The sequence below is a fragment of the Astatotilapia calliptera genome, chromosome 17 (genome assembly GCF_900246225.1).
Source record: "Astatotilapia calliptera chromosome 17, fAstCal1.2, whole genome shotgun sequence".
NCBI lineage: Eukaryota > Metazoa > Chordata > Actinopteri > Cichliformes > Cichlidae > Astatotilapia > Astatotilapia calliptera.
The window spans coordinates 19453780-19480374 of NC_039318.1; the positions used below are offsets into that span (position 1 = coordinate 19453780).

General features: G+C 42.2%; 2 protein-coding genes across 14 annotated transcripts; one reads left to right on the forward strand and one right to left on the reverse strand.

Moving 5' to 3' along the window:
* Window positions 1-645: 645 nt before the first annotated feature.
* Window positions 646-12113, reverse strand: proser2 (proline and serine rich 2). 6 transcript variants are annotated; one of them, XM_026146558.1, is made up of 5 exons: window positions 11109-11171; window positions 6721-6834; window positions 3132-3402; window positions 2574-2987; window positions 646-2357 (listed from the first exon to the last, which is right to left on the reverse strand). In XM_026146558.1, the coding sequence occupies exons 2-5, from the start codon at window positions 6784-6786 to the stop codon at window positions 1519-1521; spliced, it is 1590 nt and encodes a 529-aa protein (XP_026002343.1). In that variant the 5' UTR covers window positions 6787-6834; window positions 11109-11171; the 3' UTR covers window positions 646-1518. The 6 variants fall into 6 exon arrangements, with proteins under 6 accessions (XP_026002343.1, XP_026002340.1, XP_026002339.1 ...); XM_026146555.1 differs by lacking the exon at window positions 11109-11171 and adding an exon at window positions 11960-12113 and having other exon boundaries at window positions 646-2987; XM_026146554.1 differs by lacking the exon at window positions 11109-11171 and adding an exon at window positions 11681-11843 and having other exon boundaries at window positions 646-2987.
* Window positions 11046-26494, forward strand: rab3ip (RAB3A interacting protein (rabin3)). 8 transcript variants are annotated; one of them, XM_026146561.1, is made up of 16 exons: window positions 14677-14843; window positions 14972-15104; window positions 15195-15272; window positions 18746-18866; window positions 19619-19735; window positions 20042-20208; window positions 20285-20450; window positions 21277-21372; window positions 22038-22115; window positions 22190-22405; window positions 22499-22627; window positions 23178-23290; window positions 23400-23423; window positions 23726-23825; window positions 24514-24583; window positions 24663-26494. In XM_026146561.1, the coding sequence occupies exons 5-16, from the start codon at window positions 19646-19648 to the stop codon at window positions 24743-24745; spliced, it is 1332 nt and encodes a 443-aa protein (XP_026002346.1). In that variant the 5' UTR covers window positions 14677-14843; window positions 14972-15104; window positions 15195-15272; window positions 18746-18866; window positions 19619-19645; the 3' UTR covers window positions 24746-26494. The 8 variants fall into 8 exon arrangements, with proteins under 8 accessions (XP_026002352.1, XP_026002351.1, XP_026002344.1 ...); XM_026146560.1 differs by having other exon boundaries at window positions 14677-15104; XM_026146559.1 differs by lacking the exons at window positions 14677-14843; window positions 14972-15104; window positions 15195-15272 and adding an exon at window positions 11047-11151.
* The last annotated feature ends 101 nt before the right edge of the window (window positions 26495-26595 follow it).

Here is a 26595-nt window from a genome sequence, read left to right on the forward strand (position 1 = left end):
AGATTTCCTGCTCTAGTAGACATGCTGTACCAATACGGCTTCCATGTTGGCTACAAGTGCAAATAAGGTACCTTTGAGTCTTCTATGGTTTCAAAGAGGCTGTGCAGCTTTGATGGGTAAAATCCTAAAAAAAACCCCCCCAAAAAAAAAACCTCCTCTCAGCTGAAACTACCCAGTCATTAAACAGCTGCTTCTTTTTCACATTCCCCAGTTAATCAGGACAAAACAGACAAAACATGCAGACAGATGTAAGATTGTTCAGTTTAATGGGTGCAAATATTCGAGCAGATGGACTATGTACAGTTTATAATGTGGATATTTCAACAATCAGAAAGAACACCAGGCTGTTCAGTTATAGCAGCAACTTTCCCTTTAACCACACAAGAGGCACTTTTTATCCCTAATCTGTGCAGACGTGACCACTTCACAGGAACATTTCCTCATAAAGTAGCTCCATACTGCAGGTATGCACCATTAGATACTTCAACATGACTGTAGCTGAACTACAGAGAACCGGAGTCTGTAAACATAAGTTTATAAAATATATACTTCAAAAGTTACTGTAGGTAAACTACAGAGGCCGGAGTCTTGATAAACACATACACACACACACACACACACACACACACACACACACACACACACACACACGCGCGCGCACACACACGCACACAGAGTTAAATAACACATTTTCAAATGTCAGAAACAACATATCGAGGATGTATTTCTAGACTGTGTGGTTTTAGTGCTCGTGTTTTGTCCAATGCTATGTGCACACCCATCCCTAAAGAGCAGTTTTTAAAGTATTCCCTCTGTGTAGTAAAAAAGTAAAAGTCCTGCCCTCAAACCCAGACCACCAGTCTGTGGTTTGGTGTGGGAGGTTTGTTCATTGGAGTAAAAATATCCCCCTGCTCGGCTCGGCTCCTCATCTTCAAGGAAACAGCATCTTTTCTTTGTTAGTCCCATACATAAGATCCCTTTTTGCTCTTTAGTGCTGATTATATTAGAAGTTTTTTTAAAAAAAAGAAAAAGTGCTTTTAACTGGAAAAACAAATACACACTAACATACCACTGACTAGAAAAAATGTCCAAAGTCAGTAAAGAAAACCAGTGAAAACAAGAAAAAGGCTCCCGTGTAACAGAGGTGATAAAGACTTCACAGTCTGAGAATCCAAGTTTTAAACAGAAAAAAAAATCCCAGTGAAAATCTATCCAACCTTAAATCCAAAGAGGCTTGAGAGCCTCCAGATTAAACTAATGCTTTTGGTAAAAAGGCTAAAAAAACTCTGGACGTTCACAATCGGACTCGTGTCACAAACAAAGCTGAGACAGGAAGCTAAATAAATGTTTTTTTCCAAACTTTTTGGAGAGATTTAAAGCAGTTTAGCTCAGCTGCACTGTCTATCTGTAAATCTGTAAAAGTCTGTCTTTATCCACTCAATAGAGGGAGCTATAACGAAACAACCTCCACCAGCAGGTAAAAACTGAGGATAAATCCAGAAAACAAACAAGAGTTCATCAAGACTTTTTCAGCAACCCCAGTTTCCTCAGTGCCTCTCTGCGTGATTCATTCATCTCCCCTCGACCAGAAAACTGCACCGTGATGCCTTGGGGACGGAACATCGAGTTGGATCTTCGCCTGTTGTCTGCGGACAAGGACGTCGCAGGTTTCTGGGGAACAATGTGCCGAGGAGGTCTCGGGGCCGGTGTTGGGGCTGGAGGTTTGGAACCCCTTGCTGGGTTTTCTGAAGTGCGATATAAGCCGGTGACTGGGTTGAAGTTTCGGCTCCTTCCTCCGTAGCTGTTGTGCTCGGGCTGCAGCAGCTCTGATTTGTAGGGCAAGGTTTGACCCCTGTCCATGTGTGAGCTAAGGATGTCGGGAAGCTCGGTCCTGGAGCCAGATAGGGAACCGGGGGTCATGACTTTGCTCTTTCCCCCGTAGGTGTTGGGATCACTGGGGTTGGAGAGTGCAGAAGCGTGGGTTCTGGGTTCATGGCTTGTTGTTGAGGGTGCAGATTCACTCTTGGAACCAACAGAAGGGTGGACCACGATGGATTTTCCTCCGTAGCTGTTAAGTGCCAACGAGGTCACCTCAGATGGCTGCTGGGGGATGGATACTTTGTTTTCCACAGGAGGTGGATAGGAGCTGCTCTGTGCAACAGCTGGACGCGACAGGCTTGGTTGGGGGTTTCTGTCGTCATTGCTCCTAGAGGAAGATGTCCTCCGAACCTCAGGTTTCCTGTCAGCATGAATCAGGGTCTGAGGTGGGGTAGTGACATGGGCTTTGGGCGATTTGGGCCCAGTCTCAGTTGTTGTTGGATGATGAGCCTCCAGTGGTGTGGGACTGCTGCCTGCACCTGTAAGAGGAACCAGCGGGGTAATGTTAGGGGTGATTTGGACTGGCATACCCCCAGACATAGCTCGATTTCTGGTTAGGCCTAGCTTAGACAGGGCCTCCATTCTAGATTTGTCTGGTGTGGGGTCACTGAAGGAAATGCTGCGAGTAGGAACATTTCGAGGCTTCTTCCCTACAATGTGTAGAGAATCGTCCTGCAGCAGAGGTTGATTCATACCTAGGTTTGCCAGCATATGCGCCTGTTTCTCCTGGATGCTCACATTAGGTGGTGGCTGGTTTTGACGGTCCTTGCTGCCAACGATCATGTTGATGTTGTCAGGGTAGTGGGTAGGCTTGGCAGATGTAGGAGGACCCTGCTTCACTGGATGATCTGTGCTTGGCTTTTCATCCACGCTGAGGTGGTGGAGTGAAGGAAGGAAGTTAGCTGTTCCTCCGGACTGGTTCTCAGCTATCTTCTTGGCAATCAGCACGGGGGTGGGGACACTGCCTGCCGGGTGGTAGGGGGTGTTCGTCTGCCCGGACATGCCACTCGGGAGGGGAGGGTTGTACTCTGAAGGCAAGCTGTCCATCGGATTGTGCCTTGGCTTTGTCTCAAAGTGGCTTTCAGGGGGTGGCACCATAGTCTGAAAGCCTGGTAGAAACAAATTGAAGAAGTTTCAGTCACCGTGATTTAGTAGTTTAGAGATGCAATTTAATAATCTGCTTCATCTACATAAACAATTTTAAATATTGTAACTGACTACCCCGAACACAAACGCCAACTGCTGTACGCTACCTCGATGGTTGGGACTGAAGATCGGCTCTTTAGAGTGCACCGAATCTGCTTCCTTGTGGACCAAGTCAATAATATCGTGATCTTTGGGGTTGGTATCATAGGGGTTGGCGCTCATAGCCACAGGTCTAGTGACCTCTTGAGTGGCGTTTTCAAAGGGCCTTGCTCGCACAAGCCTCCAGTCGTCCTCCTCTAAACTTGCCTCCAGCGAATCAATGGTTTTCTCAAAGAACTGGATGCAGTCCTGCTCCTCTTGACTCAGGTCTTGATCATCCTGTGAAGAGATATAAAACATTTCTGCTATGTCTTCTTTGTTCCTTAACATTTTTGCCTCAAAGGTTAAAGAGTCAGGTTACTGTGAATCACTGTAGCACACACAGAGAGAGGTTTCTCCACTATTTATAAAGGGAGGGGAAGATTTGAAGGTTGCCACTTAAGAGGGAGGCACTCTGGGTTTCTGATTTAAACACTTTACACACCATTTTTCTTGTTCTTGTTTGTTTTAGTGTGCAAAAATATTTGTGTACTTCCTGTATGTGAAAGTACATACAAAGTATGAAAAAAAGATTTTGACATTTTGAAACATTTTTAAATAGAACAAGCGAGTATTTGCTGAATCATCCTTTTTTATTCTTCATGATTCAGTGATAAATGTTATTGGTTCACCGTCACCTGACCTGTGCTTCTGTAAAAATGTATCTGCACCTCATGTGCTTGCAAGCGACTACACATAGATAAATGCAGGTAATGGTGTTGGCCACGTGCATGAGCTACGCCGTAGCCTTTACATAGATTCACTGCAGATCTATTTATGAAGTGTTACTCTAATAATGACGATAATTTACTAACTGGATTTCAGGATTTATTTAATATTACCTCAAACTAGTGACTGAGCTAGTAAAGCTATCAGGATATCATTTTACTGAGGTCAAAGGGCAAGAGAGCTGAGAGTCATTTTCCCACTCGCCCCCTGCTGACCAATGAAAAGAATACATTGGCTGATTTTTTTTTCAGCAGTCATCTTGGCTTCATGGCAGAAATTGAGGAGGCGGGATTGCCAGACACCACCTGTCATTTTGTTAGTGCACTGTCTCCAAACCAAACATTACAGGTCTCACTACCATGTGTTAAACCTTCCTGTTCACTCTCGCTAATAATTCTGTCACACTTGTCTTCACCAATCCACTCGGCCTGCACTCTCTTCTTCACCTCTCCTGTGCACTGTCCGTTGCTGCGGATGATTGACTCTCGGGTATTTAAATTTATCCACCTTGTTCTTTCTGCCTGCCGCTCATGCACACACACACATATTCAGTATTGCTTTTATTCCTCTTCTCTGCAGAAAATACCTCCACTTTGTTTAGTTTGGCACTAGCACAGCAGCTCTTTTTCCATTTACGGTAAGTTCAAATCTAGGGATGTGTTCAGTTTTGAAGATATCAAAGTTGAATGTTTCTCTAAATATACAATTTTTTTTTTTTAAAGGGCCTTAAAGCTGAGTTCTTTCCTGCAGCCAGCAGGCTGACTTTCATATGTGCTCTGCTCTAGTTTCCAAGAATCAGAAGAGTCAGAAAGGTGGATTATCCAAATATGCTCCCAGGTGTGCAACAATGGCAAAAAGGCTTGACTTGAGGGTTTCGCAGAATTTCTCAAACCTGCCTGTGACTTCACAGTCACTACATCTGCCCATTTTCCTGTTTATGACTGAAACATACTGAAAAAAGACTGATTATTGTTCTTAATGCAAAACAAGACAAAAAGGCCTGCTGTGGTGCTGCTTATGTCTCCTCATCACTGAGCTCCACATATATGGGTGCGAACGTTCCACGTATGACTCTCACACAGTAGGCATGTGTAGAGGGAACACAGACTTGTTTGTTCTTCCAGACTTCTTTTCCCACCCTGTTTCTGGCTCAGCTGGCCCTCCCTCTCTCTCCTGCTGGACGGCTCCCTCACCTCTTCCTCTTCACCTCCACATACTCAGAACCACCACAGCAGGGTATCCAGTGACAGCACTCAGTGGCAGTGGCCGCTGATTTTGCTGAGGTCTTTCTGTGGTCCTGATAGGATCGAGGCCACCTATTTAAACCAAACCACATGGCTTTAGGGGATCCCCTGACACAATGTGTAATGGACTTAAAAAATAAATAAGAAAAAAAGCCTTGTTATGTGAACAAAGTGGTTCGTTATCATTTTAAATTACAGCTGGCAACTCTATGAAAGAGTCTAAACTCTATTTTCTTTCAAAGCTCTTCAATAAAACTGATTTTTGCACGTGTCACCCGTGACTTTCGCTGGTTCAAATGTTCAGTGTTTCTACAAACTTGACTTCGCAAAGAAAACTCAAACACAAAAAAATCTGAATTGAGACATCTTAATTACTGAACTGGGATTCATGACCCAGGACTTACACGTGAGTACCACTGCTCTGAAAAGTGGACAGCAGGACTTTTACACCTTATTTGTTCTCTGTGAAGGTAATGACCTTCAGGCTGCAGTTGAAATGAAAAGTGCTACGACCAGATTACCGAGACACCTGCAAAGACAAAGACACCTGCAGCAACACCCTCGTGAAACTAATAAGAGACAAACATGCAGATCTGCTGGTTTCAGCTGCCATGAAAGTCGTCCATTGTAGCGAAGCAGCTCAGGACCTAAAAAACTGCAGCTTAACCGGTTCGGCTGTGTCATGTGCTGATAATGAATCTCATCCCTGAGGCATGTGAAGGGATTAAGTTGTTAGGCAGGTGTAGCTTCCTAGCTTCTGAAATGACTGGCTGCGTTGTGTAAACATGACGTCGAGGCCTTATCCAGCGTGAAAATGCAGCTTGAACAATTGGGTGTTCACCTGATACGCAGACTCTGTTTGCTGTGGTTAATAGGACAAAAAGAACAGGACTGCTCTTTTCTCTGCCATGATGTGACCCGCTATTGACCACACAGGGGAATACTCGTGCAGGAGCCAATTAGCAGCTTTTTCTAAAGGCTGGTGGTCTTTTATAGTTGAAAAATAGCTCCAAAATGACTGTTTTACCAACAGGAAGACTGATATTGCTGATTCCCTAAGAGAACGTTAGACATCTACATCTGTCCCTGTGCAGAGATAACAGCCAAGATCAGAGTGACCTCCAGTTTTATTTCAATTCAACTTGGCTGCAAAGCCATGCTCCTTTTGTTCCTCTGTTCAGGGGCAAAATACAAAAAAAAAAAAAAAAAACCCAGACAGTAAGACCTCTTCTGGTTGAGCAGGTTACCCTTATGCTGAAGGCTGACACAGGGGACTATTGCCCCATGGACACAACTGAACTACTCAATGGACCGATTCTTCTTTAAGATAGAAAAACTGTTGTTTCATGTCACCAGGTTTTGACAGATTAAAAACTCTAATGGGACTTTCCCCCCTTCCCTGACTTCTCTTGTGGTAACAAAGTTATTACAATTGCTTTAATTAAAAAAACCAAAAAAAACCCCAAATCTGTTTAGTTTTAGCCTGTTTCCTGTGTCGGTTTGCTCATAAGAATGTGTGCTAAATTACAGAGAAGCAACAAAAAACTCAGCTGTGAGTAAACCAGAGTGGTTTTTGAGTACTCACGCCTGGTCTGGAGCTCCCATTGACCTTGTAGTAGAGGTGAGATTTTTCCTGCAGACGGAAGTCCATGTCTGGTTCTGCTCTGTAGAATCATCTAATCTGCATCTGAACGAGAGTCTGCAGACACAGAGGAGAGCATGTCAGCTCAGGCTTTAGACTTCACTGAAGGCTCAGTGTCAAGGTGTTTTTTTTGCTCCTGGCTCCATGTGATATCAGGAGTATGAGCTGCAGCCAATCAGAATGAAGTTGGCTTAAAGGGGAGGAGCTAAAACAGCTGCTCTAGAATGAAAGAGTATTGATAGTGCAGTTGGCTTGACATAGATACATATCAAGGGTTGTGCTTTTTTTGGGTGGGTGGGGGTGGGGGGGTAAATGTTTGGATTTTTTGTGAAATATTGGACATGTTTACATATTTTGGCCTCAAACCAAGAAGGGAGGTTTTAAAATTACTCGCAACTTCTTAGGTGCTACTGCTGCTGTATAATCAATAAAAATATCCTTCAGCCACCTGGTTTTGTTATTACATGCAAGATTTCTACATCAAGTTTGTAGCAGATTTACATTTGGCCCAATAAAGAAGCAATAAAATGTAAGATTTAAAGACTGCGAGACAAAACTATATTAAGATGAATAAAGTATGCTTGCATTTGTAAATTTATTTGTAAAGCCCTCAGTTTACAGGTTACAGATTTTTTAAATAGTTGGCAGCAGTTGCAGAAAGCAGCAGTTTTCTTGTTGTAAGGTCATAAAGAGCTGGATTAATCTTCAACAGCATTAAAAACCTGTCGGATAAATGTAGTGTTTCCCTCAGGAACGTAACGGAGCACAAGGGTAAATTTAGTCCACAGCACCTGATGGACCAGTTAACCGAGAGCAGGAAGCTGCAGAACAGGATCGCAGAGCCGAAACCAACGAGCTTCTCGGCCGACACATTCCTGCTTGATGCCGCGCTCATGACAAGAACAAAGAGAAATGCTGCTTGATGAGTTTGAAAAGACAGAAATGAGGAAGTGGCCGGAGGGCCAAGAAAAATCTAAGTATAGATGAGGCGGTCACAGTGAATGAATCTGGGTCTGAAACCAGCCCGGGTTCACATGGGTCCTCAGTCACAGCTCAGCAGGGCATTAGGTTTAGTACAAGCACAACACTTTGTTACCTGTCACACAGCTAAACCGGATCTGCAGGTGTGGAGATCAATTATGAACCAATTTATCTCCAAGTTGTGTAAAGAAAACCCCCAAATCAACATAACTCAGATTGAAAGTGTTCAATCGTGAGGCACAGGCTCATTCTGAATATCATTGTTGGGTTAACTGCCAAAAACCTTAGATAAAAAATTAAAAACACTGCAATGGTACTTCTGTTTAAGTCTTGACTACTTGAACCCAGACTGTTCTCTTTCCACCACTGTTAAGCTATTATTGTTATTTTATAAAGACTTCTACTTTCTTCTTCTTCTTCTTCTTTTTTGATTAGATAAAATATGTATCCTTCTAATCTAGAATAATTTCACGGTCACAGTTAGGGAGCAGCTGGGTTGCTCTGGCTCAGGACTTGTAGGTGTTAAATGGTGAGTCAATGATGAAACACAGAGGAGTGTTACTGCACAGTTATGAATGAAACCAAGCCCAGGCAGTTACGCGCACTCATTCCTCTGTTATCAATATTAATATTTCTCCTGAGTCCATTATTTTTAAGCATCTTTAGATTTTCTTTGGTTTATTTACATTTCTCCATGATTATTGATAAATTGATGTAAACGACTATTTTTTAATGTTTTTTTACACTGACATGCTGTAAATGATCTTTACTTTCAACATTTGAAATACAGCACATTTTTAATTACTCGTGAACTTAACTTTTCCTTTAAAGGATAACGAATAATACATACTTTTATGCACACATCCCTGCTCATGGAAATGATTATTAACAGTGAATCCTTTCAGTTTTCACGAGATCGTCACAAACTGATAAATCAGGCTTTACATGTGTCTCTCATTCTTATAGGAAGTCTGTCCATATATTCTGAAGTGTTTTCAGTGTATTGCATTTTAACCTTAAACATCTATCAGACAATCACTAAAAAATAAATTTGCCTTAGAAAACGTTCTTTTCCATTTTACACCTGGACAAAAAACAACCCCCCCCCCCCCCCCCCAAAAAACAAAACAAAACAAAAAAAAAAAAACTAAATGCGGTGAAATGCAGGAAAGTGAAACTTACCCATAAAATCCTCGCACTAATCATTCTGAAGTTCAAACCAGAAACTGGACAGATGACTTTCCTCCTTCACAGAGAAGGCAGCAACATCAGCCTCTAATCTGGCTGGAAACGATAGTCCGAGCTCCGTGTGCGTAATGACACCATTCGGCTCGTTACGCATTACTTAAAAACACGGGGGAAACTCCACCCCCAGAAGGGTGTGTGTGTGGTTTATTCAGGTGTGTGACACTGTGGAAATATATTACACACACACACATACACACCTCAGAGTATCATAGGGATGGGTTCAGAAGCAGTAGGACATGTGAGCTTTGTTTCGTTTCGTTTCGTTTTGACATGTAACTGAACGCATCACATTCCTGTTATTCTTTTGGGACAATAGAAGAACAATTGAAACCGTTTACATCAAATATAGATCAGCCAGCTCCCTGAATCTGCATCTTTATATATCTATATCATATCTCCACATTACACAGTTACAGAGTGACATATTAACTGACTCCTCCGGAGAATGTGTCGCCGTTTTACACTAAAGAATCCAAATTGTGTGTAAAATACTTAAATTTAGCTCCACAGTCATAAAACGTAATATGACGTCACCGACGGGACTCGCTGTGCCGCTCACTGAGTAACTGTAACTTGCAGATTACTCAGGTTTTGAGTACCCTGATTCCCCCCCCCCCCCCCCCCAAACTTTATATAGACTGGCTGACAACAACACAAAAAGGAGCACTAAGAAAATAAACGGAAAAAAAATAAACTCAAACACAAAATGCCAGAGCTTTAAAATCGTTCTAACACACTCAATTATACAAGTATAATGTTTAAAAAGGTGATCGAGGCCTTTTAATTCTTATTGTCCATTATTGAGTAAATATTTTGCATTATATACAAAAGTAAACGGAGAACTTGAATTTATGAACCACTGTTTCCTATCGGTTCCACAAAAAGAACAATTTAAATTGATATCACCTTCAAGTCTCTGATGGTAGTGGTTAGTTGGATAGAACCTATGAAGCATTTTAAAAGAAACGTCCTTTATTGGTCATAAAGAGTTTTTGTGGTAAAAGCCAGACTTTGTGCCACCAGTTATTTTCCACAAAGCTGGACCAGTATGTTTGAGAAGAGGGCGAACATGTGCAGTCTCGAGGAAACAGGATCTAATAGAGGACAGCTCCAGAGACCCGAGGAAGCATTCTTCGCGTCTCCGTGTGCTGGAAGTGCGCACCCACAACAAAACATAGCGTGTCTTTATACTTGGAAAAATGGGACTTGTTTGCCCCCTGGTGGCTTTTAATTCTTCTTCACTGTTTATCACTGTTCACATGTTCACTTCACTGTTTATCTTCATCCTCACACACAGCCTCTCAGACTGGAATGAATTGAACATTTAAAGATGAAAACCACTGGAGACCTTAATCTCAAGGAATATACCACCTATTTGTTCATTTTACAAATTTAATCTCATACTCAGGGACCTTCAGGAAATGCTATCCCCATTCCCAGCTACAAATTATTATTATTATTATTATTATTATTATTATTAGTAGTAGTAGTAGTAGTAGTGGTAGTACGTTCAATTTTGTTTATTACAACTTAAACTTAATAAACTTGGATTTTTGTCTCTGAATATTATCTCGCTCCTACTACATTTTTAAATTAATTAAAAAAAATAATTACTGCGTGTGTTTATTTTATTTTATTATTCATTTTATGTTTTCACAACTTTAACATCGTAAATTGAACAACAATTTAACTATCATAAAGCATTATTCCCCTCACTGAGCTATATTTTTATTTTATGATACATTTCATATATTGTGCCTTTAGTTGCATAAATCTGAATTTTTATTATCTCAGAATATTATTTCTCTGTCCAAGCACAATATTTTATTTATTTAATTATTATTATAATTATTTTATTTTACAACTTTTAGTTCACAAGTCCAGACTTTTTGAGCTACATATTAATTTGAATGCATTTTTCTTAGTCTTTATTTGTTTCCTCTTTCACGAGCTCTCTCTCTTTTCTTTTTTTTTTTTTTTACAATTAAATTAAATGTAATGTCATTTTATTTGTTCATGGGCCTAATGCCGAGTAATGAATTCCTGCTCTCTGCACGAACTGCTTGGTGGCTCTGTGGTTTCCCAGCGGACCGTGAACGTACCTTCCGTCAGTTGGAGCTCCGCTCTGCGTCAACAGCCGCTCCGGTGAGTGTCTCTCTGTTTGTTTGTCTGTTTTTCGGGCTGTTTCGGCACGTTACCGTGAGGCAGACTGACCGACTGGGCTGCTATGCACGCGGGGGTCCGGTGAGTACACCTTTAAGGCCTCGTTACGGTTTTTATTTTAATCCGTGAGTCGCTGAGTTAAGCGAACTTGCTCAGCACCGCTAGCTTAAGTGCTATATACAAAAAGCATCGATGCGCCCATTATCGGACAGCGTTTCTCTTCTCCCTCAGCATCACTCCGTCACTCACTCAGTTTTCTGAGTTTTAAAGCGAATCCGCAGTTTCATAAATCCGTGCATTCATCTGTTTTATGTAATGAATGAAATTAGCCAGCCCTGGCCAGGCTTAGAGCAGTGGCCGATAATGGAAGCAGGGTTTCCCTCTGCAAGCGATTCCCTGATGTTTACTAAATGAGAAAGACGGATGTGTTTGGGTTTTTGGTTTTTTAGTAGTTCTCTTCTTGTCATGTGCTTTATTTCCGTGTTTTTAACACACCTGTGCGCACACTCACCCTCTTACTAATGTCAAGTAATTGGCCAGCAAACGTTAGCTGCTCAGCTAATCCTTAGCCCGATGTAGCAGCGAAACCCGAAGCTCCGCGCAAAGACGCCGCTGTCATGCATCTTTCAGACGGCGTCAGGTGACAGTCCTTAGCTCTCTAACTTAAGCCACCGCAGGTGCTCACGTATTAATGCATTAGCATGATAGGTAACATCACGTAACGTGCTATCCGCGGCTAATCCAGTGCTAGTTGTCCACAAGGCACCACCTGAGAGCAGGAGTACCTTACCTGGAAGAGTGACCTCAAGCGTACAGGTGACACTGTAAGCGGGGTGCAGGGAGAGCTGGAGGTCGGGTTAATGAGCAGAGACGCTGTTGCAGGTGTAAACTCAGGTGACTAGGGCTGCTCGATTATGGCAAAAATGATAATCACGATTATTTTCACTGAAATTGAGATCACGATTATTTGACGATATTTATTTAACCCTTTAAGACCTACCATAGAACCAAGTCCACCAGAGCTTATATTATTTTTTTACATGCTGTAGTGCCATTTGTGGGAGCATTTCAAGTTGCTATCCATCAATACAACTGTTACAGCCCATATTTTAATAATATGTATGCATTAAGTCCATAGTAATTACATAAATTGCAAAAAAGTGCAATAAACTACAAAAAAAATTGAAAATCGCTTTTGTTTTGTTTACATATATTTCTACTTGGAGAAATTTAAGAGGTTTATCCCTCAAAACTTTAAATACAATAAAGTTGCAAAAAAATAGTTTCCCACCACAGGAAATTTATTTTGAGTGTCTTCATAGTTTTATTTTGGAGATACACCAATTTTTATATACTGCAGGAAAAACAAAAAACAATCCTATGATGCAAATTTGCAAAGAAAACAGCATGTGCATCATTTTACTGTGGGAAGTGTTACGAACAGCTGATAGGAACGGCAAAGCGTGTTTCTGGAATATTATGTTTTTGTTCCTGCAAGCGCTTTTTATGCAATTTTTGCAAAGCTTTATGTGGAACGAAACCGTGACCGAGGACAAGCTGATGGCATAAGATGTAAGTACAACTCCTCCGGTTTCATATGGAAAACAAATTATTGCGCTAGCTTACACGGTTCAGGTTCTACAGGGATTTAAAAATAGTTACGCAAAACGGAGCGTGCTGCTCTGACCGGCTTTAAAGGGTTAACAATGACTTTAGAAAAATAATATAAAATAGTGTGCAACACCACTGAAGTTTTTTTTTTTTTAAACTCTTTTCAACCAACGGCAGTCACTCTCCTCTCCAAATAACTTCTGCTTAGCTTTCCGAGCTTCCCTCGGGTCCTCTTAATCAGCGGTCTCCACCCTTTTTTGCGCCACGGACGGTTTATGCCCGACAATATTTTCACAGACGGCCTTTAAGGTCGTTGAAAGCCCAGATCGTAATCGTGATTAAAATTCGATTAATTGAGCAGCCCTACAGGTGACATTTGTGCACATGCTGCACAAATATCACTGAGCTTGGTATCAGGTTTCTCTGAAGTACTACAGTGTGTCAGGACCACTGAAGGTAAGAAGAGGAAACCCCAGGGCTCAGAAAAAATAAAAACCTGGCAGATTAATGAGAAAAAAACAGTACAAATAAAGAAGAAAACACCTGCCACATTTATGGCAAGAGATGAGGAAAATTATCAGGAAAAGCTGGCAAATTTTCAAAGAAAAAATGGTACATCTAGGAGGAAATTTTATGAGAATAAACTGGCAAATTTCCAAGTGAAAAAATTGTGACAAAAAAGTGAAAAAAATTTCAATTTTGTGGGCAAAATAGGAAAATTTACGAGACAAACTGGCCAAAAAAACCCAAATAAGTATATCTGCAATAAAAAAAATCTATGAAGAAAAGCTGCCAACTTCACACAGAGAAAGTGAAACGATTAAAAAAAAAAATCTAAATTTGCTGCTTAAATAAATTTATAAGCGAAACCCTGTAAATTCACTAGAAAAAAGTTCAATTTTTGGAAAAAAAAATCACATTTCCAATTTTAGGAAAAAAAGAAGCTGGAAATGATTTATTTTTAAATTGCCAAATAATTAAAAAAAATTAAAATGTAGTAAAATGTGTGAATAATTACCAGTAAATGAATGCAAACTGACCTCCCTTTGCACTTTATATATCGAGGGGTAAGTATAAGAATCTCCAGGCTTAATCCTATTATTGAACAGACCCCAAAAGGATTTTAACGTCTGGCTTGTTCTGCTCAGTCTTTAAATCCTGATAATTCAGTTGATACATCTAATTATGGGAACAACCATTACCTGTACACATCTGTAAGCACACAGAAGTTTCTGTCAGGTCTGGTTGTCGTATGTTTGGTGAAGCAGGTATTCCTCCAATGACTGTCTGTGTCACGCTCTTATTTTTTGGAGATGTATTAAAGGATGCCGTTCACCTGCTCTTCTCTGTGTTAAATGATAAATGCTGGTCAGTGCCACAGAGCCCCGACACCTTTATTTTGACCCATTCGTCACCATAATCCGTTGATGGTGAGCTTTTCATTGTTGTGGTCAGTCGAGCTGTTTGGGATTCGTGTAAACGCTGCCTGCTGAGACACAGGATGAGCCTTCATCGGCCGGCCCGAGTAACCAGATCCTTGCGCGACGTGTCGGGTTACCACGCCAAGCTCTGTAGGACTGGTCTCTATGGCGACAGGCAGGCAGGGAAGAGGAGTCAGGTTGTTTTTAATGAAGGTGGGGTTTCACCTGTGTGTGTTGATGTCCATCACCATGTGTCATACATCCTGGATGAGTTTTTGCCGATGTGTTTTTCTAGCGGCACACTGTCAGACGTGAGCTGTCTTTCTTTCTTTCTTTCTTTCTTTCTTTCTTTCTTTCTTTCTTTCTTTCTTTCTTTCTTTCTTTTATATTAATATTTTATGGGATAAATAATTAAACCAAAATACCTTAAATGATCTAAAATCAGCATCTTTCACAGTATTTGATTGTTTTAACTCTCTTTGTTGGTCGGAAGTTGTGATTGGTTTGTGGAATTTGGCTCTTTAACCTCAGACAGATATATCATAATCTGACATTACTTGCTGATTTCCGTGCCCCTAGTTTGAAACCACAAACCTCCTCAACAAACCGCACAAGAGGAAACAGGAGATTCATTCATATCAGGTATCATCAGCAGTTTTTTGTAGTCTGATGTCTGATTGGCCTTGAATGCAACATTAATGCCTGCTGTCAGCTGCATTCCAGCATCAGTGAAACTCGGACCAAACAATGACACAACTCAACGTTAACAGAGTCCGAGACACGGCGTCACAGCTGAGGATCATTTCCCAGCATGCCTCACTGCGGCGGGAACAAAACCCCTAATCAGGCCTAATGACGGGCGCAGAAGAAGAGATGACATGATGATACTGACGGAGAAACAAAGTACTCACTCAGCATGCTCTTAAAATACAGCGAGGGAGTGACAGCAGCTTTATTTGTCCTTAAGTCTCTCTTTGTGTTTACATTCATCAGAGGAGGACACACCCACTGAACACACACACACCAGGTGGAGCAGGTGTGACCGGTGTGCTGTTCAGCCACTCTGCTGAGGTATGCAAAGCAAAGGAGAGAGACAAAGAAGTAATTAATTACTTTGAGAGCACATCACGGTGATGCTGGTTAATGATATAGTAACTCGGGTATGAAGTTTCAGAGGGAACTTCTTGCCTGCCTGCTGAACTTTGACTCCAGCCTTCATGAGTAGGGATGGGTATCATTTAGGTTTTATCCGATACCAGTACCAAACCGGTACTTTTGAAACGGTGCCGGTGCTTAAACGGTGCTCGAACCGGTGCTTAAAGAATGAAGAACACAAACTTTGTCCAAAAACCTCTTATGTTTAGCTGTTTTTTTTGTAAAAAGATAACAATGTTAGCCTTTTCTGCAGCTATAGGGCATATATGGTATCACTCTTGGCTGGAAGCAGTGCTTAATCAATGGAAAAAACACCAATTTTGTCTAAGTGTTTAGCCGTTTCCCACTTTTTCTTTGGTCATTTCAGCCTTTTTGGCCAGGGTGAAGGGAGTATCTGCCATCAAACAAGAAGACAGCCGCATGTAACTACGACGATGTTTGCTAGTTCACCTTATGTGCATTAATGTAAGAACGTGGTTAGCCTACTCAACGTAAATTACACACGAACAACATTAAGCTACTCACGCAGAGAAGAACGGCTGCTGCTGCCATCATCATCCGTCATCATTTCTGCTACACTGGCAGGGCTAGGGGCCAGGACTCTCGTCTTCGGGTTCTTGGGGGATGTTGCTAACTCCGGGTCCGATAACAGGCACCACACCCGCAGTAGATGTGCACGGTGTGAGGTCTCGCAGCAAGCTATCAAATACGGCGCATTTCTCGGCTTTTAACAAAATGCCATACGTTGCCAGGTGTTTCATCAGATTCGAGGTGTTACCTCCTTTGCACAGTATCAGCGTAAAGCACTTGTTGTTGGCTGCTGAGTTTGCATCTTTTGCTGTGAAGTACAGCCAGACTTTTGACCGCTTCGCCTTGGGCATTTTTAATCTGTAGCTCTGCTCTAAAAGAACGTACGTACCTGGGCCCGCCTACTACGCTTGCAAAGGTAAAATGATTGGCTAGAATCCAAAGTGTATGACATCTCAGGAAAAAAAGCACCGAAATAAAGCACCAGAATGTGCGCTGCTTTTCGGTCTGGTTACTACAGTTTATGTCAGCACCGGTTCTGACATACCCATACAGTTCTGATACCGGTACCCATCCCTATTCATGAGCTGTACATTAACTTTGGGCAGTTTGTGGAGGAAATGCAGTAATAACTCCACATTACTGGAAGATAAGGGAGCTGCATGGGTTAAACTTGCAAGAGGCCCACCTCGTGCCCGCTCCCTACTTGAAAACGGCAAGTTCAGGTGGACTTTGTATCATAGTGCTGGCAGATGAAAGACGAACTAATGTCTAACCGGAAGATGTTTGAAATACAGTGCTGTTTTTCTTTGGTGGTGGTGTTTTGGCTTGTTGAGCTTGGTGTGTGAAGTCTTGTTGGTCCTTGCTACCATTTCTAGCTCAGAGATTTAAAGATTAGCAAGCTTTAAAATATGAGTTTTCTGTTTGGACTTGGCACCAATGTGTTGGTGCCAAAAACTGCAGTTCCTCTAACGGCCACTTGAGGTTGCCTCCAAGGTTAAAATGTCCTGTTTATCGCAGTGAAGCAGCAGTGCTACTGCCATCAGACCAGGCTCAGAGGGACGAGGTGCAGGATTGACACATACAGTCAAGTAATTGTAATGCTTCCTGATGAGGAAGACTAAAATTTCACTCACCAAAATGCAGGACGCCTCATTACTAGCCAGATAATCCAGTATGAAAAGTGCCAACAGCACAAACAGTCCAGAGGTCGAGTTCAGGGACTGTCAGTTAGACAGCCTTCAGCCTGTGGTAGCACATTTGTACCACCTGCTTTAACATCGGAGTCTATGGGAACTGACTCAGCATTGGAGGCGGCCTCAAGTGGATGTCAGAGGAACTGCAGTTTTTACTCCTAAGCCTGAAGGCTGATGGTGTCCTGTCATAACCCGGGCGGGCAGCGATGACTCAAGATTGGTGTAGGAGCGTCTACTAGAAATCTTAGGCGAGCTGAAACTCATGGACATTGACCTCAAGGTCAGAGATCAAGTTTACTGAAAATCTTGTGAACACACATTGCTGTATATAGACGTTTGAGGAATAACAGTCCGTGACGTGGGGTCATGTGTCTGGTCATGACAGTGCAGGGACTGAGAGAGCAGTCAGACATTAAGGATGAGTAAATTATGTTTGCTTCACAGGTGTACTTCAGCCTAATGTCTCCCTGGCAGCCATCAGTATTTTTGGCAGTTTGGCTTTATTTTCTACCAGTGCAGTGAGCTTGGTGTTTTTATTGGTGTGAAACCTGCAACAAAGACAAAAGGGGACAGAGCCTTTCAGTCTGTTGCACCAAGGCTGTGGAACAGTTTACCACTACAATTACGTTTGCTTGACTCTGTGGATTCTTTTAAAAAACAGTTAAAAAACTCTTCTGTTCAAACAAGCCTTTTGTTGATCTACATATTTTTTATATATATATATATATTTATTTATTTATTTTTTTACATTATTTACATTTGATCTTTTACATTGTATATAATGGCTATTGATTTTATTGTTTATTTTAATATTTGTGTACAGCGCTTTGTGATTGCCTGTCTGTGAAAAGCACTTAATAAATAAAGTTTACTTACTTACTTACTTACTAACTAATGCTCAGTGGAGAAAGGGAAATCATTTAAAAAAAGCTTCAGTTTAAATTAAAAGGCGTTATTGTGAGTTATTGTGTGGATACGTCTCAATTAGGGATGGAAACACTGGCTTCGAAATCCAAGAGAGTGTCCCACTGAGCTCCTGTGCTGTCATGCTGAAACCATGAGTGATGTCTGTACACTGTGTTCAGACCTGGAGTTTAATGAAAACTGTGCAGGAATCAATAAAACGACGATTATAATGTTTCTTAAGAAACTGAAAAACACACAAACCCTCCTTGAAATCAGCAGTTCAGCAGCCTGACAGGTGAAGTCTGGGGCAAAGACATCTCCTGTTTCCGCCTGTGAGATTAATTACTGTTGAAATTTCTGCCCACTCAGCTCGGCTCTCATTTAAGGTTTGGAATCCGGACAGTAAAACGGTAAATGCAGGGATCGCCTCATTCTCTCTAAATGTTACGAGTCAGCATCCATAAACTAGCTAATGTTAGCTCACCTGGAGCTGCTGCTGGCTCAGGCAAGTCTTGGACTGCAAAAAGTGCCTGAGCTCTTGCTACCTCCAGTTTTTTTTTTCTTTGAGGAGTAGTAGGGGTTCATTTAAGGATTTTAAAAATACCATTAAAAATAAAGGCATTTAGTGGATATTTAAAAGACAGAGTGACTTCTAAGCCTGATGATCTTTAGGATCGGTTACCAAGACAAATATTTTAAACTCACTCACAGCAGAAAGTAAAACTAACCTGTCTCTGTGCCTCTTTCCCTGTTTTTCAGGTACAGGACAGTCTTTTCCTGTTGGCGTGTGCTGAGTCACTCCTTCACCTGAGTTTTACTGACTGCCTGTCCTTGGGCCTCCACTGAACCTCCAGATTTCTCCATCCACAGCTGCACCATGGTACAGTGAACAGAAAACAATTTGAGATCTGAGACACTTTCACCGAGCGTGTTAGCCTGTTTAAAAAAAACCCAAATAATTTTTTTATTTTATTATTTCTTCAGGTCATCAAACAGCCGTTAATAAGGTCCAAGGCTGTTTCTGCTGTGAGCACCATGCAGCTTCTCTGTGCTCACCTTAAGTTTAACACCTCTGAATTTAACACCTGAACTCACCTGCAAGAGTTTGACAGTTTCAGGGTTTCACATGAAAAATAATCACAAGATTAAAACACACTGATGTTTTCTTTAATTCTGAGGTGGTGATTTGAATTATGCATGCCGCAGTACTCTATGTGTCCAGCTGGGGCAGCAAACAGAGTGCCAGACTGTTACTTTTTTTTTCTTTTTTTTTTTGCGGGTAGATGGTATTTTATTTTGTGGGGGTGTAGTCGTGAACCTGTTTGCAGGAGCACATACAGAATCAGCTGAATTTCAGACCACCACTGCCTCTTACAAGCTTCGCATAAACTGGACATAAAGGATCCATTTGAAAGACTTTTGTATTTGTCTGCGTTAACGAGAAACTTTTTAATTGCAAACTTGCAGCGAGTAGAGCGCTGACGGCTGCTAATTCACCAACAAACATCTTTTGAAGCCTGTTTTTTGGGTCCCCCCCGCTGTTAGTCACCAATTCTCCATCTGCAGTCTACTGAAGCGAGACTGCTGCAGCTTTCACACGACTCACGGCTCTGTGTGTGTGTGTCTGTTCAGAGTGTATGATGTCTGAGAGCAGTTGCTATGGCCTGCAGCAGCGGTCAGAACAATGCAGAGACTCTGGAGGGGTTCCACGAGGTGAATCTGGCCTCGCCCACCACACCTGACCTTCAGGTAAGGTCGGAGCTCCAGCCGTTCCCGTTAGCTCCCTGCATGCTTCACGTTTCAGGAGGTCCACTCTCGTAGTTCATCGTTCATCGGGTATAAAAATGTTTTTGTTTTTAGAAATCTGCGCAGCCTCCAAGTCTTCTCTTGTGCATGATTTAAAAAAAAAAAAAAAAAAAACAACCCTTCGCTGTCGAGGATTTTTTTGTGTCCTGTGTGGAAAAGTTCATTGTGTGTTTGTGCGTGAAGATGAAATATCATAAACTCACTGTTCTGGAATTTGTGTCACCCTGACTGCTTGTGTTTGCCCTGCAGAACCAATCGGATCAGCGCCCGGCCATCCGTCACACCACCCCGCCCACTTCTCTATATCGCACCCACTCTCTGGGAGCGCCTCCTCCGGGCCTCCCCACCTCACTGCGAGCAGATCAGCTGCCCACTCAGCCGGTGTACTCGGCACCGCGGCACAGCCACAATGGAAGGTAACAAAAACACAGGCGCCTGCACCCAATCGATGAGCCGTAATCCGTAACTCACCCGTGCTGTTTCCCCGCACAGCGTGCCAGGCCTGGAGGCAGAGTCGGCCGAGTTCATGTCCGGAGAGGATGGGGAGGAGTGTGGTGCTCTGAGCGACAGCCTGTCACGGCTGCGCAGCCCGTCGGTGATGGAGGTCCGAGAGAAAGGATATGAGAGGCTGAAGGAGGAGCTCGCCAAGGCTCAGAGGGTAGGGTGCGCTCACTTAGGGTTATGTCTTCATCACGCAGAAGACATCACAACGTCAGCTTCCCCCAGACTAATCTGACCTGAAAGTGACCTAATCATGACTTTAACTCAAGTTCTCGTGTTTTTAAGCTTTGAAGGAACCGTTCACCCCAAACTCAGGGATGCTTTTGTCAGGAGAGACAAAAGAAATAAGATCAAGAGCAGAGACATGAGAGAGGACAGAAAAAAGATGAAAGAAATCATTTAAAGATGGGCAGTCTTCAGAAATTATGAAACCGTAATTCAAGAAATAAATACAATAAAATCCACAGACGTCTGCTTTGGCACTTTCATTAGGATTTATTTTATTTCTACCAGATCTTAGCCACAGTGCAGGAGGCAGTGCCCGTTTACTGTGACGACAGGATGTAAACAAAGATCACGTCTTGCCTCAGCTGAGCTGTAATTTACTGTGTGCTTCTTCAGACTGGAAATAAAAAAGAAAATAGTTCCTGGAGGAATGTTTGAGGTTTTTCTGAGTAACTGAGGGACGTTACTGCCACGCAACAAGACGAATGTTACTGCGTTCCTTTATGTTTGTGTGTGTGTGTGTGTATTTGTGTGTGTGTATTCACTACATCTCACCACAGCGTTCATTACTTTAGAGCGATATCGTGTAATTTTCAGAGTTTTATTTAAAAGCATGTTTTAAATGATTTTTTGCGTTAAACATGTTTCACTTATTTTAATTTCTTCATCTCTTTGTTTGTTTGTCGACATGCTTTCATTTCCACATGTTCATTTGGTTGTCTTTCTATTGTGTTGCTGTGCGTGTGTGTGTGTGGAAGGAGCTGCTGTTGAAGGATGAGGAGTGTGAGAGGTTGTCTAAAGTCAGAGATCAGCTCGGCCAGGAGCTGGAGGAGCTCACCGCCAGTCTCTTCCAGGTCGGTCCACCTACCCTACGTCTGTGTCCTCTACTTCCTGTTTCCTTTCCTCCTCTTCCTCCTGAGGCACCGGACAGAAAGAATATGAGTGATTGACACAGGCAGTGTGAAAGAGGTGTGACGGGTTTAACAAAGCTTTTAGGTGAACTCTAAACATTTAGTTTTGTCACCCATCAGGCATCGCAAGTTTCCTCTAAATATGGGCAGATAATTGAATTTGATGAGAATAAAGTTAAATTATCATTTTTGTTCAGTCTAGCTTTTGTGTTGTATTATGTTAAAAATGAAGTGCAGCCTTTTTGCCTAACAACAGATAGCCCTGCTGAAAAGCTCAAACTCGACCACAGATCGAGGCACAATGCTAAAAACCTAAGAATGTTTCCACGAGTGTCTCCTGTGACATGTGAGGTCCAGAGCCGATGTGTCTGTGCTGAATGAATCTGTCCGGCGAGCCCTGAAAACGTGCTGCTCCAACTCCTCTTCCTCCGTGCTCTCGTTCACTCTTGGCTTTCTCTTGCAGGAGGTGTTGGGACTCTGTGTGCTTGTGCGTGTCTGTAAATGCAGATTACCTTTATGTTCCTGTTCTGTGTTTTTGAGTTTATTTATGATATTTCAGTTGCACTGAGCTCGTTTAGCTGCTGATTCACCGTCTGTGTGTTTTCCAGGAGGCTCACAAAATGGTGAGAGAAGCAAACGTCAAACAGGCAAATGCTGAAAAACAGCTGAAAGAAGCTCTGGGCAAGGTGAGACCTCACCACTCCACATCAGACCAGACTGTTTACCTGCTTACTCTGAGGATTTCTGTTTCTTTCTTCAGATCGACGTCCTCCAGGCGGAGGTTCAGGCTCTGAAGACTCTCGTGCTCTCCTCCCCGACCTCCCCGGTGGGTGAGCTTCCCTCTGTGGGAACAGGAGGAGGCGTGAAGACTCCCTTCAGGAAGGGCCACAGCAGGAACAAGAGCACCTCCTCCGCCATGCTGGGGACTCAGCCCGACCCGTCGGCCACGCAGCCCATTGTACGCGAGTGTCGGGAGGTAAGAGGTGCAGCAGGAGGAGGAGTGCTCACGCTCCCAGAGCTTTTTCTTTAACAGCCGATGATGAGACTGCATGTAGTTTCTGACTTGCAGGTGGACGGTCAGCTGTTCAGCGAGTTCAAGGCATGGAAGGAGGAGCCGACGTTCGACCGAAGCTGCAGCTTTCTGGAGAGAATTTACCGTGAGGACATCTACCCCTGCTTGACCTTCAACAAGAGCGAGGTACATGACGACCTCCCGAACTCTTAAAAGCGCTTTATTAGGAGTAGAAAGACATGCAAACATGCACCCATCTGAGATTTCAGCACTGATATTATCATTTCAGTTTTTTTTGTTGTGAAGGTCAAAATGTTTAGAAGGTTTAAAACTTCTGATCTGATCTCACAAACTCAGTCACTGTTTAGCTCAGATGATTAAAAGATGTTAGGTTTCTGTAGACAAAGCTGCAAAAAGTTCGTTAAAGGTGCGTGCATCTGCCTTCTGGGGACACTGTTGCCTCACAGTAAGAAGATTTGAGCGTGAGTGGGTGGCGACCTGGCAAGGCGTGCCCCGTGCTCGCCCTCTGCCAGCTGGAAAAGGCTTCACCCGGTTTGTCTCGGTATGCGTTTGATTTGATTGTTTAAAAAAGTGCAGTTGACAAATGTGCAGGGTTTAGAAAATCCCAGGGAAAAGCCGGGGCCGCTCTGAGTCCCCTGGAGATGCATGTTGACATGAATCAGAAAGATTCTGATACCTCCTGTGTCCGTTAATGCCCTCCTCTCCTCTCCCCCAGCTGGGTTCGGCCATCTTAGAGGCCGTGGAGCAGAACACACTGAGTGTGGAACCGGTCGGCTTCCAGCCGCTGCCTGTGGTCAAAGCATCGGCGGTGGAGTGTGGAGGACCAAAGTGAGCACGTGCACACACTTGAACTCAAACACACGCACACACTTTCTCCCCTGCATTGAGCTTTCACTCCTTCATCATCACATCTCCATCTTCCGATTTCCTCCTCTAGTGGGCGCAGGTCTGAGCTCGTCACGTAAGTCTGACACTCTCCCCCATTAGCTTTTTCCCTTTCTTTAGCCTCTCCTCAGTTGCTCCCCACCTTCATCCGGCTCTTCCAAACCCTCCTGCTAACTTATTCCCTCCTTCTAAACTTCTGTTCAGGATGTCAAAGCCATCCTGTCGTCCTCTTCTCCTCCTTTGCTGCCTCAAGCCGTGTTAGTTTTGCTCCTGTGTAGTTTCTGCTTTGTAGGAGTTTTTTTGTTTCTTCCTGTTAAAGTAACAGCTAACTCATGTTTTTTTTTTCTTTGTTTGTTTTTGTTTATGTCCATCTGGTAGAAAATGTGCCCTGAGCGGTCAGACCAAAACCTGCAAGCACAGAATCAAGTTTGGAGATTCGTCCAGCTATTACTACGTGTCTCCCTACTGTAGATACAGAGTGAGTGTAACACCCAGCCATCCACTCACACCTGAAAGCTTTACCTCCCCTTTATGTCCGGTCCATCTTTCCTGAGCCAGAACATTTTCTAAATTACTCCAAAGCTCAGTGAGCACTAAAACAATCCTGCCAGCTTCTTCCACCATCACTGTAAAAGTAAGAAAACAACTCTGGAGGTGATTCAGTGCATGTTACTGCACTTCTGCATGAGCAGTCCCTCTGCATGAGGATAAGAATGAAGAGCTTTCAGAATGACTAAATAAAGCAGCCATGCCTCTAACTTTAAGTCTTACACTTGTTATAAAGGATGAAACTATCCAGAGACACAAACTGTTTTCTCTAAATGTGTTTATTTATTCTTCAAAGTTTTAACTTGGAGCCTCAAGTGAATGTCACAGGAGCTGTAGTTAGAAACCTCCCTCCATGATTTTTATTTTTTTTAAGTGTTTTTTTTTAAATGTAAATGAGAAATAAGAACATAAATCTGAATACTTTAAATCGTCTAAATTAACAGAAACCTAAGTTTTAGCAAAATCACTAAGCTTATAGTTCAGCATGTAATCCTGTCCTCACATTAAACATAAGGAATAAATACGTTAAGTCTATAACTCTTTGTAGCTTTGCATGACTTCACCTGAAGCTCAGAAACTGTTGACTGGTGTTTTCAGCAGTTTCCTCTCTCCTTCAGATCACGGCGGTGTGCAACTTCTTCACCTATATCCGCTACATCCACCAAGGGCTGGTCAAACAGCAGGACGGTAAGAAACGCGCCAGTGGATTCTTGTGGTGGCTCGATATCAGTGTGATTAAACTCCCTGCCTCCCTCTGTGTTTGCAGCAGAACAGATGTTCTGGGAGGTGATGCAGCTCCGCAGGGAAATGTCCCTCGCCAAGCTTGGCTACTACAAAGACCAGCTGTGACCGGGGCCGTCCTCCACTCACAGCAGAGTCTGAGCTGAAGCCCCGCCCCACCCTGGCTCTTGCCCCTCCCCCTTATTTTGTGTGAGTGTTTTTTGTGTGAGAGAGAAACTGTTTTCAATCATCACAAAAAAAGACTGAAGACTGTGATTTTGGTGCCGGTGGTCATTACTGATCTGGACTTCTTTGGGTTCTGAAACATGCAACACTCCAGTGTGTCAGAAAACTGACATGTTTCTAAAAAAATAACACTACAGACTGTTTGGTCATCAGTTACATGTGATCTCTGGAGAGATGCATGTGGGTTTTGAAGCCTCAAAGCGAGAAAAATATCAAAAATAGGTGTTAGAAATATGAGAATATCTGATAAAAGTCATATTTCAAGGGTGAAGTTGAACCGTAGAATAAAGTCATTGTTTTAAGAGGAAGAACGTTGTAAACAGAATCACAGAAACTGTGGAAAAATAACCCCTTTTGTTTCCTGTTGTGGAGACGTCTGTGGCACCTAAAGTGGACGTTCGAGGAACTGCAGGTCGTGCTGCGCTTCCAGGTTCGCTTCATTTTCCTGCTAGTTAACAGGACACATCTTCCTTTTTCTTTAGGATGATTTTTCAAAATAAACCGCCATTCATAACAGAAACCGTCATTATGGATTTATGTGTGGTGGCTTTCAAAGCAGACTTCACTTTCACCTTAAATACTACATGAAAATATTATTTCAGCAGTAAAGCTTTAGTAAAACTGCAGCTGTTTAAAATGTAAACAATTTAGAATATTTGGGTATATATATTTATAAAACTCATCGCAGGGAACAAGTGACAGCTGATGTGACAACGTCTCAGCTGAAGAATTCAGAATTACAATTCTTCATTTTTACAACCTAAATTTTGAATTTTTTTTCTGTAAATGTTGAATTTAAAATAAATTCATGACTTATTCTTAGTTATAATCCTTTAAATTATGTATTTACGTTCCTGCAATTTCAGCTTTACTTAGTCAAATTAAAATGAACAATTTTTTCAACCTCCAAATTTTGACAATGTAATAATTAATGTTAAATTAACATGAATTTGAGTATTTTTACTTATTCTTGTCAATCTTTCATTATTCATATATCAAAAATTACAGAGTTTTTTTTCCTCATGTGAAACACTAAGTTGACTCACTCTTAGCACTTTGATTTTTCTCCATTGAAATTCTGCTCTCAGAATGTTTTTTTTATTTTCAAACAACTTAAAACTGTTTTCCAGACTACATCAAGTTATTGAGCTCTTTAATCACCAAATTTTGGGGCTTCTTGGGGTTTTTTGGGTCTGAAAAGTCTGAGAAATGTCAAATTTTGAGTTAAAGTAATTATAGCTTTGCTACAATACACTTTCCTCCACTGTTGGCGAGTCTATCATATATTTTCAGAGAGGGGAAAAAAGGTAAAGTATTTAGTAAACTTTGAATAAGCTTGTATTTTGAGTTAATTTAGAGGTCTCGATGATGGCAGAGTGGGATACAGTGTTTTTGCTTTTTACTTACAGAAAAAAGCTGCAGAAATAATCGAACATGTATCTGCAGGAGGAAGGACTTGATGTCGGCTCTTTGAGTTTCTGAGGGTTTTTGTTTTGTTGCTGGACATTAACATATCCTGCTGTGAAACAGGGCGCTCTGCAGCGAGCTCCGTGTGACCAATCAGGACTCGTGTAGATAATAAGCTGTGTGTGTGTGTGTGTGTGTGCGTGCACGCGCACCTGCTGTTCTGTAAACTTTATATATATATTAATTTAATCCTGACGTCTCTCTCTCTCACCTGTTCATAGTCAATGTCACTCTCCCGGTTTGGTTTAGTGCCTTCTCTCTCAGAC